The 17,216-nt window shown below is 43.9% G+C and overlaps 1 protein-coding gene across 5 annotated transcripts in view; it reads left to right on the top strand.

Moving 5' to 3' along the window:
* The window catches only part of SNX10 (sorting nexin 10), a 66,986-nt gene that overhangs the window by 21,590 nt on the left and 28,180 nt on the right, over positions 1-17,216 (top strand). For 3 of the 5 annotated variants that reach the window (XM_025873062.2, XM_025873061.2, XM_025873060.1), the window contains one exon: positions 16,174-16,220. In XM_025873062.2, coding sequence (XP_025728847.1) covers positions 16,197-16,220 — 24 coding nt within the window. In that variant the 5' untranslated portion in view covers positions 16,174-16,196. Of the gene's footprint in view, positions 1-2,022; positions 2,133-12,758; positions 12,778-16,173; positions 16,221-17,216 lie in introns of those variants that run through there. The other 2 variants (XM_073898992.1, XM_025873064.2) reach the window with 2 other exon arrangements.

Genomic DNA, 17,216 nt, shown 5'->3' on the forward strand with positions numbered 1-17,216 from the left:
TACATATTTGTATATGCTCTGTGTATTTACGCATTTATTTTTATCTGTATTTTCAAATCACAAAAGTAATGTACTTTAAAAAATAAGAGTTGTTGGTAATCCAGGAGTGTCTAAAGCAGAAAAAAAGGAAGTGCCCCCCGCCATACACTTCAGTTGCATTCACTTTGGCACACATGTTCTGGAATCTTTTTCAGTGCATATAAATGTATACACATGTATGTTGTTAAAAAACAAAATTCAACTGGTCAGCATCCCATCTAGCAAGTAGAGAGATGCTCTCAGGAACTGTACAAAGTAGAAGGTTTTTATAGGAAGGAGGATGGGACAGGGAAGTTATCAGCAAAAAAAAAAAAAAAAAAAAAAAATCTTCAGGCAAGGTTGTTTTCCCTTGGGAAGAGTAGGGGGTATGACCATGAAGATTACCTCACCTTCCTTTTGGTGGGGGGAGTGAGGGCCCATGTGACAGATTATCTTATTGGTGCTGACCAGAAAATTCCTGACTGACCCATAAAGACTTCATTTCTGAGGGAGATTCAAACCGCATTTAGGTTAGGTATGAAGCCCTGGTTTGACGGCGTGGTCTAGCATACTTGACTCCAATTTGGGGCTTTCATTTTCTTTTGGACAATGTACATACTCCAACAATGGAATCACACCACATATTGTTCCGCAAGTTGTTCCCACTTTGTGCATCATGGATAGTACTTCTTCTGCCCGTCCCCCCCCACTTTTGAACAACTGCAAGGTATTCCACGAATGTGTCTTACTTTAATTGTTCCCTTACTAGTGGGCGTTCAGGTTGTCTCAGTTTCTCTAGTTATAAACATGGCCGCAGGTGAGCAGCCTCATAGATGTGGCTTTGCACCTGGGTGCTCATCTTTCTTAGGGATCCCTTCTTAGAAGTGGGGACGCTGGGTTGAAGGAGGTGTGAGTTCTAGACTTCGGAGTCAGTAAGCCTGTATTCAGGTCAGGCTCGAGGTGTGAGCACTGCTCTGACTCACATAGAGTTGCCTCTTATGTGACCATGAGGCAGGCAGAGCAGTATCCAGCCCAGAGCCATGGGACCGAGCTAGTTAATGGACAAGATGATTTTCCCAGCGAGCTTACCCTTTTCAAATGTATGAAGGCAACAATTTAGCCGTGTTGAAATCTTGACTTTTGCTTCAATCCAGATGTATTCCCGGAGAACTTGAATCTGTCAAGTCTGCTCCTAGAACAAAGCCAGTCTGGGTTTTCTTTCCCACTCCCCAACCACCTGCATCTGTTTGCCCTTCTAGTATTTTGTTAATCTTTGGACTTGAAATAGCTGACAAGATCACAAGATTAGTGTTGTCTGAAAAACACCCCCTCTGGCTTTAATTTGGTCAGTTTTGTGAGGTCTTGCCCCTGAGTCCTTTCCTAGCCAGACTCCCCGGGCCAAGGCTCCTTTCCAGGTGGACCTCAGGACCCATGAGGTCACGGATCCAGCAGTGACAGCTGGTCCAGGTTATGCCGGGGCAGGGAATGAATCACGTACCGGGAGTAAGTGAGGCCAGCTGAGCGCTGGGCACCCTAGTGACTTCGCTGTCCTCTACTTCTCTGTGTTCAGCAACAACTTACGTTAAGGGGCTGAACAAGTCACTTTAATTGTTTACTTGTAACTTACCAGATTTTAACATGGGGCTCTGACGAGGCTTAGGGCAGGGGTTATTTCTGTCTGATGCATTGCTCACGTCACTCTGCTTTATCTCCCATCTTCTCCCTGCTTGGCACCCCCATGGCAGAGGGCACTGGGGGATCTGATCCTGCCCCTTTCCCATGGAGCCAAACAAGCCCTTTGGAATATTTACTTTTGGAGGTCAGAGGACATTTCATTGGGTTCTTTCACTTAGTCCTTAGGTCCCTCCCCTTGACCGTGAGGAATGACCACGTTGGTCTCCTACAAGTTGGGAGGCCTTGAGGCTGAAGTGATCATTGTTTAACCTCCTAGATTCTCATGAAGGAAGGAACCAGAGTAGCACTTTCAGATTCCTCCGAGATGATCTTTTCCAATGACTGATGAGAAGTCTGAATCAGAATGACTTAAGGGCTTGTTTGGATGGCTTGTGAGTCCTGTTCTCCTTTTCCTTCCCAAAGCCGTGTTAGAGCAAAAGGTGAGTTTTGGGGTCTGCCTTTTAATTTGTTTCTATGGAAGTTTTCCTAAGAAAAATTTAGATCTGACTGACTTGTGTATAACTCCACAGTAGTGAGGCATAAAGATGGCAATTTATTGGCTCACATTTGAAGTATTATGAAACAAACTTAGAGATTTTGGGGCGCCTGGGTGGCTCAGTCAGTTCAGCATCCAACTCTTGTTTTCGGCTCAGATCATGATCTCAGGGTTGTGAGATTGAGCCCCATGTCTCACTCGCGCTGGGCGTGGAGCCTGCTTAAGAATTCTCTCTCTTCCTCTGTCCCTCCCCACACTCACCTGCTCTCTCTCTCTCTCTCTCTCAAAAACAAAAGAAAAGAGAGAGATTTAAAAAATATGTATAATCTTTTCGAACTAATACTGTATCAAAAATACGTGCCAGTGGGTTAGGGTGCCGATACTTATTTCCATGGAGTGTGGGGGAGGTGTACCAGCTAGTTCACAGTAAGACTGTGACAACACCAGTGATTCCTTTGCCTTTTAGCTTTTCCACCTTCCGATTCAGGAGAACTAAATACGTTGGTTAAGAAAACAGAGTGAACGTTCTCCTCTAACTGTTCACTACCTTGTGAAAGATGGAGGCACTTTACATATCAAACAAGACAGGCCAGTGGCCCTGGACCAGGTAACAGGAAGCTGCGTGTCTGACCCTATCTTTCCTCTGGGGCTTTACTTTCGACCACCCCCTCAGTCCCAGTCCCAGTGAACCACTTCCTGTTCCCACCTTCGGGCCTCACGGCCTGTTATCATACTTCTCTCCACTTGGAACCACCCTCTGCCATCTTCCCTCCGTCATGAAGGCACGGAAGGTTAATGGGACGACCAACACAGACACTGGAGCCAGACTGGGTTCAGATCCCAGTTCTGTCACTTAGTAGCTTTATGACCTTTGACAAATTACTTGTTAATTTCTTGGTGTCTCTGTTTTCTTAACTGTAAAATGGGGATCACATTCATGCTTCCCTCATAGGATTTTTTTCTTTAAAGACTTTATTTATTTGAGAGAGAGAGTGAGTGAGGGAGAGAGAGCAGGAGCCAGGGGAGGGGCAGAGGGAGAGGGAGAAGCAGACTCCCTGCCGAGCAGGGAGCCCGACATGGGACTCGATCCCAGGACTCTGGGATCATGACCTGAGCCAAAGGCAGACGCTTAACTGACTGAGCCGCCCAGGTGCCCCTCATAGGATTTTTTTGAGGATATATGCAAAGTTCTTAGAATGGTGACTCCGTCAGAAGTACTCTGTGTTTTGGCTATTATTATTATCATCTTTTGAGGTCCAGTCTATCCTGTAAGCCTATGAATGTTAACCATGATGGGATTTAGGGCCTGCAGACCTAGGTTTGAATCTGAACCCTGCCACGTGTGAGTTGGGTGACTTTAGATGGTTATTTAACTCCTTTGAATGTCATTTTCCCCATCAGAAGCACAGTATATCATATAGTTTCCGGGTGAGTCATGTGTGAACTGTGTGTGAAATGCCTGGTTTAGTACTTGACAACCGGAAGACTCGATGAGTGTTAGTTTCCATCTCCCCTCCACCCCCGGCACCACAGCCCCCAACATTCTGTTTATCACCTGATGCCCTGTACTTGCTTGGTTGCATCTCCTCCATTAAACTATATATTCCTTAGTTTTCTTTGTACATAGCATGCATTTCTTCTTTTATTTATTCAATGATTTTCTTACTCACTCATTTGTTCAATCATTTTATTCATTCATGCATGTTCCCTCTCGTTTGTTTATTCAAAAATCATTTACTGAGCATCTGCTAAGTGTGTTGGGCCCTGGGAATCTACGTTATTCCAGCTAGAGTTCAGGAGAGAAATGATGAGATCCTGAACTAGTCCAGTGACATTGGAGGCCAAGAGAAGGGAGTGGATTTAGGAGGCCTTCAGAGAGAGGCTTGGCCAGGCTTGTTGACCAATTGGATTTGGAAAGTGAGGGAAAGGAAGGAATCAAAGACAGTTTCTGGGATTCCCGTTTGAGGTACTGTGTGGATGTTGACACGATTAATTATTAAAATGGGCAACATAGGAGGTGGGAGAATTGGCAAGGCCCCAGAAGCGCACAGGGAAAAGGTGTCATGTGACAGCCAGCCTGGATTGGATACAGTAAGTTAGAGGTGCCGACGGATGTCTGGATGGAAATGTCCACTGGGAGGTGGCCAGGCTGTCTCCAAAGGCAGTTCTGATTCTGGATTCCTTTGCATGTGATATGGGAGTGATAGCCTAAACAGAATGAGTGCAGAGTGGAAGAGAGGAGGGCTGCCAGTAGCCCATGGGGGAACTCTCCTGATTCAAGTGGAAGGTGACAGTGAGTCTGTGGCTTCTGCCGAGAAGCCATGTGCAGTGCCTCACCAGAGAAACTACTCGTGTCCGCCACCAGGCATACTATTCACTGTGTACTCCAGGGCCAGCCCTGGGGGTATCAGTGCAGAGGAAGGGAGAAGACCCATTCCCCCAGTTGTGAGCCTCACCGTGGAGTGCGCTTTCCCAAGACTGCCTTGTCACTGGCTCTCTCTTGCTTCTCAGGTTTCAGTTCAAATGTCACTTCCTCATAGAAGCCTTCCCTGATCACCTGAATGTGAAGTAGTCCCCACCAAAGACCTGTAGTCATTCTTGATTACATCATTCTGTTGTTTTCTTCATTATGCTTGCTCATTACCTTGTCCATTTGTTTGCTCACATGTTTGTTTCCTGTCTCTTCCCACCATGATGTCAGTGAAACGGGGGACCTGGTGTCTCGTTCATTGCCCCATCTCTGATGTCTGCGGCAGGGCCTGGTCCTTAATAGGTTGAATGAATTAAGCAGGGTTGCCTGTTTACACTGGAATGAGAGGAAGTTGAGCTTGTTTGTTGGGGAAGGAAGCGGTTGGAGTCAGTAAGGGTGAGGGGCAATTGAACCAATGTCTTGGAGGAGGTAGGAGAAATAAGATCATGAAGACAGGAGAGTGTGATCCTTTTCTTTGAGACTGAGGGAAGTGGATGAATATATGGGTAGATTTCAAGGGGGCAGAGAACCAAGAGGAAGAATGTAAACCTGGTGGTCTTACTGTTTTGATGAAGTAGGAGGTAAGAGTTATCAGATGACAGAGGGGTAGCAGACCGGGAGGAAGTAGGTGGCTGGAGGTGAGAGGTGAAGGTCTGAAGATGATGGCATGCGTGGAAGATTCCGGAACCCTGGAGGACTCCGCCAAAGTTGGAACTCATAACCTGGTGATGGAACCAGTCACAGAAGCGATGGGATTTTTCTTCAGTGGTAGGTGAGGCAAGAAGAAATGGAGGTGACAGGTTAAGTTGATCTGTGTTTGGAGGTTGACAGTTAGAAGTGTGTCAGTGGAACAGGAAATGAGGGGTGCTGGAGGTAGGGTTTTTGAAAGGTTCAAAGAAGTGAAGTCTAGAGGGAGAATAGGAAGGGTAGGATCAAAGTTCTGGTGGTTTTTCATCAAGTGGAAGAGCAAATTGGGTGAGAATGAGGAAGTGAGAAAAGGAAGGGTGGGCTGTGGTAATCAGAGGAGACTTCTAGTTTTCCATTTTAAAGAGCAGTTCCTGGACTGGGATCTGGTCACAGAGTGAGCACTTGTTGGTAAGAGATTAGGTCACAGGAACGAACAGCCTACGGCAAGGCCAGCGCATGGTAGGTCATTACCCATGAATGAGGTCCTTCTTGGACGGATCCGGAAAAAGTGGGAAAGAACACAGAGGAGGTTCCTAAAAATGTGGAAAGGAGAAGCAGGAAACCGGAGAGAAGGAAGGCATTCCAAGAAGTGAGGAGGAGGGAGTTGGTCACGAATTCCTAGGTTACAGGTACTTGTTGGTAGGTTATTGTCTGGAGACTGTAGCGACCAGGGGACTTTGGTTTTCTCCTGGTCCTTAGAAACGGAAGTGCTGAGGGCGCCTGGGTGGCTCAGATGGTTAAGCATCCGCCTTTCGCTCAGGTCATGATCCTGGGGTCCTGGGATCGAGTCCCGCATCGGGCTCCCTGCTCAGTGGGGAGCCTGCTTCTCCCTCTGTCTCTCTCTCTCTCTGTCTCTTATAAATAAATAAATAAAATCTTAAAAAAAAAAAGAAATGGAAGTGCTGAGGACATGAGCAGCTTGGACTTGTAAGGGTCACAAGGGAAGGGAAGAGTGGAGAAGCCAGGGCGTAGCCAAGATAGAGCTGTTGAGATGGGTGTGAGTGTGGGGCACTTGCTGGCTCTAGGAGGAGGGTTCCCAAGGCATAGTGGGAGGAAGGGTTGCAAGAGGGGATGGGAGAGCAAGGCTGGGGTCAGAGCCGAGTAGGGATGAGAGAACCCCAGGGGTGAATGATGCCTGGAGGGCGTTCAGCTTGGCAGACATTGTAGTTTGCGGGATGAGGGACACTGGGGCCATGAATAAAATGGGTCAAGCTCAGAGTTTCAGGTAACATTTAAAAAAAAAAAAACAGCTTTATTGAAATATCTACATACTACACAACTTACCCAATTAAGTGTACTATTCACTGGTTTTAGTATATTTGCAGATATACACAACCATCACCACAATTTTATTTTTTTAATTTAAAAAAAATTTTTAAAGATTTTATTTATTTTATCAGAGAGAGAGAGAGAGAGATATTGAGAGCACAAGCAAGGGGAGCGGCAGGCAGAGGGAGCGGGAGAAGCAGGCCTCCCGGCTGAGCAAAGGAGCCTGATGCGGGACATGATCCTAGGACCCTGGGACCATGACCTGAGCCAAAGGCAGACAGCTTAAACCACTGAGCCACCCAGGTGTCCCAGCCACAGTCAATTTTAGAAAGTTTTTATTATCTGATTTCATTGCCCTTTAGCTATCACTTCCCTGAACCCCTAAACTCCACCCCTCTACTTTCTACCCACCCCACCCAGTAACCATAGCAACCAGTAATTTATTTTCTATTTTTATAAAAGAGTTCCTGATTCTGGACTTTCATGTGAATGGTCTTGTGTAATATGTGGACTAATTTGTGGATCATTTCTAACATGTTTTCAAGGTTCATCCAAGTTGTAGCCTGTATCAATACTTCATTCCTTTTTATTGTCAAATAACATTCCGTTGTATGGATGTACTACAGTTTGTTTATCCATTCATCCATTGATGGACATTTGGGTTATTTCCACCTTTTGGCTATTATGAATAATGCCGATATTTATATATTAGTTTCTCTGTGGAAATTTTCCTTTCTTTTGGGTGTACACTTAGGAGAATTGCTGGGTCAAATGGTGAGTCTATGTTTAATGGTTTGAGAAGATGCTGGATTGTTAGATGAGGTGGCCGCACAACTTTACAAATCCACCAGCAGTGTATGAGGGTTCCAATTTCTCTATATCCTTGCCCAAATTTGTTATTATCGGACTTTATGATTCTAGCCAGCCTAATGGGAGTGAAGTGGTGTCTCACTGTGGTTTTGATTTGCTTTCCTCTCATGACTCATGATATTGAACATCTTTTTCATGTGCTTATTGGCCGTTTCTCTATTTTCCCTGGAGGAATGTCTATGGAGGATCCTTTGCCTGTTTTTGAAATGAGTTGTCAGTTATCTGTTATCTTTATTAGTTATCAATGATCTTTTTATTATTATATTTATATATCTAATCTAATATACATTTATTTTATTTTTTCCAGCTTTATTGAGGCATAGTTGACCAATAAAATTGTAAGATATTTAAAATGTACGATGTGAAGATTTGATAATATACATCCTACATATCCATTGTAAAAGGATTCCCCCATCAAGTTTCTTAATGCATCCATCACCTTCCTTTTACCCTTTTTCTTTTTTTTTTTTTTTTTTTGGTGAGAATATTTTACTCTTTTAAAAATTTCAATTATACAATACAGTATTATCAACCATAGTCACCATGTTATACGTTATGTCCTTAAATTTTTTTTTATTACTGAGTTGGATGAGCTCTTTATATATTCTAGCTACAAGTCCCTTATCAGATACATGATTTGCAAATATTTTCTCCCATTCTGTGCATTGTCTTTTCACTTTCTTGATGGTGCCCTTTGAAGCACAGCAAGTTTTAATTTTCATGAAGTCTAAAGACTTTTTTTCTTTTGTTGCTCATGCTTTTGGTATATCTAAGAATCCTTTGCTAAATCCTGGGCCATGAAGATTTACCTCTGTGTTTTCTTCTTACATTTACGTCTTTGATCCATTTCTTTTTTTTTTTAAGGATTTTTTATTTATTCATTTGAGACACAGAGATACAGAGAGAGGAGAGAGAGAGAGAATGAGTAGGGGCAGAGGGAGAGGGAGAAGCAGGCTCCCCGCTGAGCCAGGAGCCAGACGTGGGGCTCGATCCCAAGACCCTGGGATCATGACCTGAGCCGAAGGCAGCCGCTTAACCATCTGAGCCACCCAGGTGCTCCTCTTTGATCCATTTCAAGTTAATTTCTATAGATGGTATAAAGTAGGTAGACCTCTAACTTTATTCTTTTGCTTGTGGTTATCCACTTGTCCCAGAACCATTTGTTGAAGACTTTTTTCCCCCACTGAATTGTTTTGGCACCCTGTTGAAAATCAGTTGACCATAAAGGTATGGATTTATTTCTGGACTGTTAATTCTATGCTGTTAATCTGTTTGTTTATCCTTGTGCCACTTGCACACTGTCTTAAGTATTGTTGCTTTGTAGTAAGTTTTGAAATCAGGAAGTGGAAGTCTTCCTACTATGTTCTTTTTCAGGATTGTTTTGACTAATCTGGGTCCCCTGCAATTAGACAGGAGTTTTAGAATCTGTCAGTTTGTACAGAGAAGTCAGCTGAGATTCTGTTAAAGATTGCATTGAAACTATAGATCAGTTTGAGCAGAATTGCTGTCCTAACAATGTTGTCTTCCAGTCCATGAACATGGAATGTTTTTCCATTTATTTAGATCTTCTCTAATTTCTTTCAGTGATCTTCGGTAATTTTCAGAGCATATGCTTTGTACTTCTTTTGTTAATTTAATCCTAGGTATTTTACCCTTCTGATGCTATTGTTCAGGTAGTATTTTGATGGGAAGCTGTGGTAGAACTTCTGCAAAGCCCCCTTACCGGGTGAAGGGCTAGAGTAAATTGAAAAAAATGTCTTCCCAGTTGTTGGCAGGAAAGAAGAGCAGGGCATTTCCTGCTGTTCTTCAGGGGGCTGTGTTCTCAGGTCCTTCATGATTCTGTGGCAGGGCACTGAGGGATACATCGACCTCCAAAGAACCCCACACCCCCAAGTACCAATGGTTTCCCCTCTTTTCCATCCTAATCCAAAAGCTGTGTGGTGATGGGGGTGGGGGAGGGGAGGGAATAGTTGTAGATAGCCTTTGGTTACTAGGAATGCAATCTGATTGGATGAATTCACACTAATATTTAAATTACTAATACCCTTCCCCCAACCTCAAGATTTATCTGCTTTTCTAGAAGAGGAAAAGGAGTAGCCCAGACACATTACTAGGTAGGAGAACCTTAATAGCATAAAAAAGGAAGGAGACCATTGAGATAATGTGAAAAATGTTCTTGGGTTTGATCTGGGAGGGTAGGGTGGTTTTGGGGAGAGAGGATGTCACAAGTTAGGAAGTCTAGTATTACCTGTGTGTCTGCTCTGGTGTCAGCTTTTCTCTCTTACATCTGCTTTTTATGGCTTCTTGTCTTCAATTCTCTTTCTTCTGGTCATGTTCTCCGCACCCCCCCACCCCCGCCGCCCCGCTATCCCTCAGGGGCTGTCCTTAGTGTGTATATGATGGGAAGTAGAGGTCAGACCCACAACATACTTGCCTATGTGTCCAGAGTGGCTAAGTCTAAGGTAGTCCTTTTCCTAAATACTACCTAAATAGTTGTGAGATTAAAATTTGATGTATTTTTTTTTTTGTTCCTGAATTTTAAACCCCCCAATTTGGCCTGACGTCATCTTCTCGACCATTAATGGAACCCATATGTTGTTGAGGTTAGCATGTTAGTGGTTTCATTGTTTTTTGGACTAGGAACCAGTAGTTTTTGACTGCTAATAAACCTTAAAAAGACATGTGTTCTCCTCTTTAATTTTTTTCTTTTGTGATAAATGGTGGAAAACTTAAAAGATAATTTTATTTGTGCTTCCAACTTTAACTGAACTTCAGATTTCTTCTAGTTTTTCCATTTTGGTTTGTCTTTTTTTTTTTTTTAGGTAGGCTCCACACCCAGCCTGGGGCCCAATGTGGGGCTTGAACTCATGATTCTGAGATCAAGACCTGAACTGAGATCAAGAATTGGATGCTTAACTGACTGAGCCACCCAGGCGCCCCTTAGTTTGTCCTTTTTAAGTTCTAAGATCAGACTGAGGAAGACCTTGGGCGGGCTTTACAGGGGGTTCTGCACAAGCTGTACCAAAACATGGAAACTGAACTGAGGTGGAACAGCCGTGCTCTCTCAAGGATACAGCTTGTTTTCCTTTTTCTTTTTGGATGCGCTCTTTTGATTGCCCACATTGGGATCTACCTCAAGCTACCTTGAGGAAAGGGGTGCGTGGGAAGTCAGGAGACGCTGCAGCCTTAAGCCACTGGGCAGTCTGGGTACTGGCTCCAGGCGGCTCTGTGGATGTCAGCAGCTGAAGCCAGCTCCGTAATTCAGCTTTTCTGGTGGCCAGTTTCTTTAATATCTCATGAGAACTTTTTTAAGATTTTTATTTATTTCAGAAAGAGAGAGATAGTGAAAGAGAGCACGAGTGGGGAGAGGGAGAAGCAGGCTTCCCACTGAGCAGGGAGCCCGATGCGGGGCTCGATCCCAGGACCCCGGGACCATGACCTGAGCCGAAGGCAGAGGCTCAGCCGACTGAGCCACCCAGGCGCCCCTCTTATGAGAACTTTTATCTCCATCGTGGCTTCTGTTTAAGTGCAAGCTCTGGTCCCTCAGAACTCCAGCTGTGATGTCATTACCCCTCCCTTTCTCTTTCATCATTTCCCAACTTCAGGTCCCAGGGAACTGGCAAGTCTCCCAGTGCATCCTGGGCCAAATATGGGAGGGAGTGCCAGCCCTTCCTTCGGTGCCAGGCTGTGCCTCAGGGGCCTGACTAACCTGTGGACTGACTTCACTGGAGTCTGATGCTTATCACGGATGCCATCACCTGTGTCTAGGAACGGTCCCCCCCCCCCCCCCCCCCCCCCCCCCCGCCTCGTGATACAGAGTAGGGCTACCTGTAGAGATGCCCCTCCAGCAGGACCTTGGCTGACAGTTTCCGCCTAGAGGAGATTTGGGGAGGCCATGGCCCCACTCCCAGATCTGCCCAACGCAGCGGGAAGGACGTAGGTGGTACTGAGAACAGATATGAGAAAAACTGGTACGGAATTAAACTTTGACTCTAAAACAACCTCACTGATGGCATATCTTTATGAGATGAAAGTAAGAAGTCAGTAATTTTTCATTTATATAGAAAAATTGCTGAACATTGGAGAAGGAAGTAAGACACAGTAAAATTAATGTAGTTGTTTGTTTTCTTGGAAGGGGGAATATAAAAGTAACTGAGCACATAGGGTTTTACTTTTTAAAAAAATAACATAGCCTTTTCAGACTTTAAAAGTAACAAATGCATTGTAAACTTTTAGAAAAATACAGAAAAAAGAGATTAGAAATGACCACTGCTAACTTGCTATGTGTAGGCTCCAGTTCTCAAGTAAATAAGTAAAGAAATAGAAACATAATGGGACACCTGGGTGGCTCAGTTGTTAAGCATCTGCCATCAGCTCGGGTGGTGATCCCACGGTCCTGGGATCGAGTCCCGCATCAGGCTCCTTGTTCACAGGGAGCCTGCCTCTCCTTCTGCCTCTGCCGCTTCCCCTGCTCATTCTCTCTCTCTCTCTCTCTCTCTCTCTCTGACAAACAAATAAATAAAATCTTTAAAAAAGAAAAAAAGAAAAACATACTTAGAAAAATCACTTGACAATACTTCTTGAACAGTCCCTATCATTTAATATTCTTCTATAACCTAATTTGTAGTGGTATAAGCTGGTCCGTTACACAGCTGTACCATCATTCATTTTTTCTAATCTACTGATGGACATTTAGGTTTCCATTTTATTTGATCTATTTTTTAAAAACACTGCATTGAGAACATTCTTTCATACAGAATTTTTTTTTGCATATGTCTAATTGATTTTTTTAGGTTGAGTTCCCAGATGTGGAATAATTGAGTCAAAGAACATGAGCAATTTAAAAATTCTTTTGAAACATATGGCCAAATCGTCTTTCAGGAATATTGAAATAGCTCTCATCCCTACCAGCAGCAATCAGTCCCATTTCTCATGATCTTTGCCAGTGTGGATATTATCATTAAAAAAACATTCTGATTTAATAGGCGCAAATATGGTATCTTATTTTTTATTTGCATTTCTGTTTATAGCAAGGTTAAACATTTTAAATAGATCATTGACCTTTTTTCCAAAACTTTTTAAATGTGGTAAGAATATATAAAATTTAGCATTTCCCCATTTTATGTGTACAGTTCACTAGTATGTATATTCACATTGATGTGTAACATCTCCAGATTGGTTTCATCTGGCCAAACTGCAACTCTGCACCCATTTACGAGAGCTCTCCATTTCCCCTTGGCAACCACCATCCTACCTTCTGTTTCTGTGAATTTGACTAGTTTAGAAACCTCAGGTAAGTAAGTAGAATCATAAAGTATCTGGTTTTTGTGTATGTGACTGATCATTTCATTTAGATTAATGTCCTCAGGGTTCATCCATGTCGTAGCATGTGTCACAGTTTCCTTCCTTTTAAAAGCTGAATAGTATTCCATTGTGTATACATACCACATCTTGCTCATTCGTTTGTCAGCAGACACTTGGGTTGCTTACCCTTCTTGGCTTTAGGAATAATGCTTCTATGAACACAGGTGTGCAAATATCTCTTCGAAATCCTGCTTTCAATTCTTTTGGATGTATACCCAGAAGTAGAATTGCTGGACTATATATATAGTAGTTTTATTTTTAATCTTTAAAAATTTATTTAAGTAATCTCTATCCCCAATGTGGGGTTTGAACTCACGACCCTGAGATCAAGAATCTCATGCTCTTCCAACTGAGCCAGTCAGGCACCCCTATTTTTAATTTTTTAAGGAACCTCCATACTGTTTTCTACAGGAGCGACACGATTTTACATTCCCATTGGCACAAAGATTCCAATTTCTCCATATCCTTACCAGTACTTGTTTTCTGTTTTTTTGATAGTAGCCTTCCTACTGGAGGTGAGGTAATAACTCATTGTGGTTTTGATTTGCATTTCCCTAATGATTAGTGATACGATCTTTTCATGTGCTTTTTGGCTATTTGTATATCATCTTTGGAGAAAGGTCTGTTTGGGTCCTTTGTCCAGTTTTTAATCAGGTTGTTTGTTTTTTGTTGTTGAGTTTGACCTTTATTGTTTTTGTTTTGTGAATTATTATAACTTTGCTTATTTTTCTACAGAAATATTCTTTGGTATGGATTTATAAGACCTTTCCATAAATTAAATATTAATCCTTTGTCATGTATAAATATTATTATCATATAATATTTGTCTTTATATCCCTTTGAAACATACAACAGGTTTAAATTTTCATATGGTCATGTCTATCACTTTTCTCAAATTTTTTTCTATTTTTATGTGTATATGAGGGTGGAGAGGTGTTTACTAACTGTAGTACTAGGACCACTTCCTCTGGGGTTCCTAGAGGGCTCTTTGGGGCCTTCAGCACCCTAGGGCATTTCCCAGGGCAGCACAATGGCCACAGCATAAATCCCCTGGCATGGTGAGCCTTTCCTCTGCTAGGCAGTGAGCTGGTGAGACACAGGTGTAGACAGAACATCACTCCTTCCTCTGTGCACACTGCAGGGGACTGTGTATAGGTGGGAGGAGATTCTCCTCTTGAAGGGTGGGCAGTAAGCTTTTTCGAACCCCAAATTGACATGTTCTTGGATACTCCTGAAAGCAGCCATCCTTCTCTCTCCTCCCACCTTCTTGGAGACCTCTGAAACTGACCCAGGCTGTTCAGCCAACTCCTTCTGTGGGCCCTCTCCTCGAGTGCTCACTGGGATTCCTACCCTACACCCTTTCAGTACCAGGGCTTGGGTCTAACCTTCTTATAAAAGCCCTCTCTGGAGGCAGAATCCTAACAGGAAAGGAAATGGGGATGGAGCGCCTGGGTGGCTCAGTCGGTTAAGCGTCTGCCTTCGGCTCAGGTCATGATCCCAGGGTTCTGGGATCAAGTCCTGCATCGGGCTCCCCGGGGAGCCTGCTTCTCCTTCTCTCTCCGCCCCTCCTCCTGCTTGTGTTCTCTGTCTTGCTCACTCTCTCAAATAAATAAATAAAATATTTAAAAAAAAAAAAAAAGGAAAGGAAATGGGGACTGATGCCTTTCCTCAAACACAGTTGACCCAGAGCGGAGTCTCTTCGACATTAAAACGGTAGTGTATTGTTGCGAAGGCTCGAAGATGAAGGTGAAAGGCATCAGAAGAGGCCAGGTGTCCAGCTGAGATGGTGAGACATGGCGACACCTAATGGAAAGGTGGCATCTTTTTTACTTATTTGCTTCCTCCGCATACAGCTTGCGGGCCTGTCTCCAGGCTCAAGCCCCAGCTCCTGGAATCTGGCCACATCTCCAGAAGGGAGAAGAGGTTAGATGTATTTTGTTTGAGGGTTGACCACTTCTTCTAACATAGCAAAAAAAACCCAAACAAATATACAAACGAAAAAACCCAAGAAAGCTATAGCAGTTGTTTTCTAATAAAAATACACTCCTGTCCCCTTCCTGTTTGTTACAAAGGCTCTGCCCACTGTGAGGTTAGTTAAAGATCTTCCTGCACCTTCTTCTAGGAGCACATGAGATTTCTCTTGGCTTTTGTGTGGGAAATATGGAAAGACATATCTATTTGGTTTATGAAATTGTATATTGTTACAGTGAGTCAATAACTCTGTAGATCTTCGATAAAACCAGTTTTATTCTGTTTAGGATGTCCTTGTGGCTTTGATATAAATTCCAGTCTAGTTCATGATTAACAAGTTTGTTGTGTTAATCAGCCTTTGACACGGGGTGGTGAGGAAACCCAAAACTATGCTACTGAAAGCCCCCCCACCCCCATTTTCATTTTAGAGAATTCTCTGAGATCTCTGAGAAAACTCGAGAATGATGTAAACTATACTTGTATTCCTTATTTCACCATTAGGAAAAGTACGTAATCCCTTCTCTTTCTACCCACATGTATAGTCCACAGACTCTCAGCCAGTAGTGTGCTTGTCAGAGAGGAGACTGCCTATAGGTATGCAGACCAAGCTTAACATTATGAAATTTTTTTCCTGCTGATCTAAGAGAGAGCTTTATTAATTGAACACACAACATTTGATTGCTCCATAGGTCGGGTCTGCCAACTACTGCCGCCTGTTTTTGCAGATAAAGTTTTGCTGGAACATAGCCATCTGCGTTAGATTACTTAGCATCTGTGGGCTTTCTCACTATAAATTGCAGACTTGAAGTTGTAACAGACGCCGTTTGGCCTGCCAAACCTCAAATATATACTACCTGACCCTTCACAGAAAAAATTTGCCACGCCCCACTCTATAGAATTCTTTGTTTCACAGACATTTTGTATTTTAAATCCGTCAGAGCTGCTCTCGGTGGTGGATCTCTCTGGGCATCTTCATTCTCTCCATCTCACTGCCAACCAGCATCCCCCTCCGGCCCGTCATGGCTACTCTGCTCCCCCCCGCCCCCAGCATCTGACTCACCAGGGCTCCAACTCTCGCCAGACTCTGCCTGGCCTTCCAGTTTGAGTACCTGTCATCATCCAGCTGCCTTGGATTTGCCATGTCTCAAACTCCCAATCCCCAGTGCAGACTGGTGTTCACCTTGGTCTGCTCAGCAATGGACAGGAGGGAAGGAGGAGCACAGGTTCATCTTTCAGAGACTGTGGGTAGCCAGAGAGATTTGCTCTCAGAGGATTTGGGTGCGAGGCCATGAGAGACGTATCTGTTCCAGTATGGAACTTCCAAATCACTGAGTGTTGGTATCTTATTTTTCAGATCGATTGTGTCCTGTGCTGAAGATGTTTCCAGAACAACAGAAAGAGGTATGTCATCACAAATCTGAAAATAAATAATCAATGCATTTTGACTCACTGCAGGTTAGTTCTTCATTCACTAACCATCAGTCTGTGGTAGAGAGTCAAGATACTTCAGGGCATCCTAGAGGAGGGCTAACAAAAGTAAAACACCTGCCCTCCTGCCCCCACCGCCCCCCTGCCCCCCTGCCCCCACTGCCCCCATGCCCCCCATTCCCCAGCATTGGAGTGTCCTCGGCCCTCATTCCTTGGTTCCAGTGACTGAGCTGGCTCTTGGCTCACTCCCACCCGCTCCTTATAAATGTATCTTGTTCCATGACTCAGATTTCTCCAGGCTCTGACTCCCACCCTTTGCTTTGAACAGTCTCCCTCTGGCTTTCTTGGTTTTCTCCTCTGTTGCCTCATACGTGAATCCCCCTACCTCTCGTAACAACCCAGGGGAACTATCCGCCCTTAGTTTCAGTTTTACCTTGCTTATTGCTTCTTAGATCTTTTGGCTTGGTTTCACACAGTTCAGAGAACACTGTCCTTTCCTGAACCCAGCCTGATTGATCTCCCAGGTCTCCAATCTCAGCTTCTGGAGCTTCGTCTAACTGGGAAGAGGGTAGGACAATCACCACACCAACCCTTTGCTAAGTGACCCTCTCTTGAAAGTTTTGTTTGTTTGTTTGTTTTTAGAGGGAGAGAGAGAGGTGGGGGGCGGGCAGAGGGAGCGAGAGAATCTTAAGCAGGTTAAGTAGGCTCCATGCTCAGCGAGGAGCCTGACACAGAGCTCTATCTCACGACCCTGAGATCATGACCTGAGCGGAAATCAAGAGTCTGAAGCTTAACCAACTGAGCCACCCAGATGCTCCTTGAAAGTACCCGTTTGTCCTACTCTTCCTACTGTTCCACGCACATTGTCACTAGGTGAGCCTAATGAAACTGAATAGTGGCAGAGGAACTTTTTAGGGAGTATACACACACACACACACACACACACACACACACACACACACACACACA

This window comes from Callorhinus ursinus, unplaced genomic scaffold, assembly GCF_003265705.2.
Source record: "Callorhinus ursinus isolate GAN/ISIS: 27379988/994484 unplaced genomic scaffold, GSC_fseal_2.0 scaffold12, whole genome shotgun sequence".
Taxonomy (NCBI): Eukaryota; Metazoa; Chordata; class Mammalia; order Carnivora; family Otariidae; genus Callorhinus; species Callorhinus ursinus.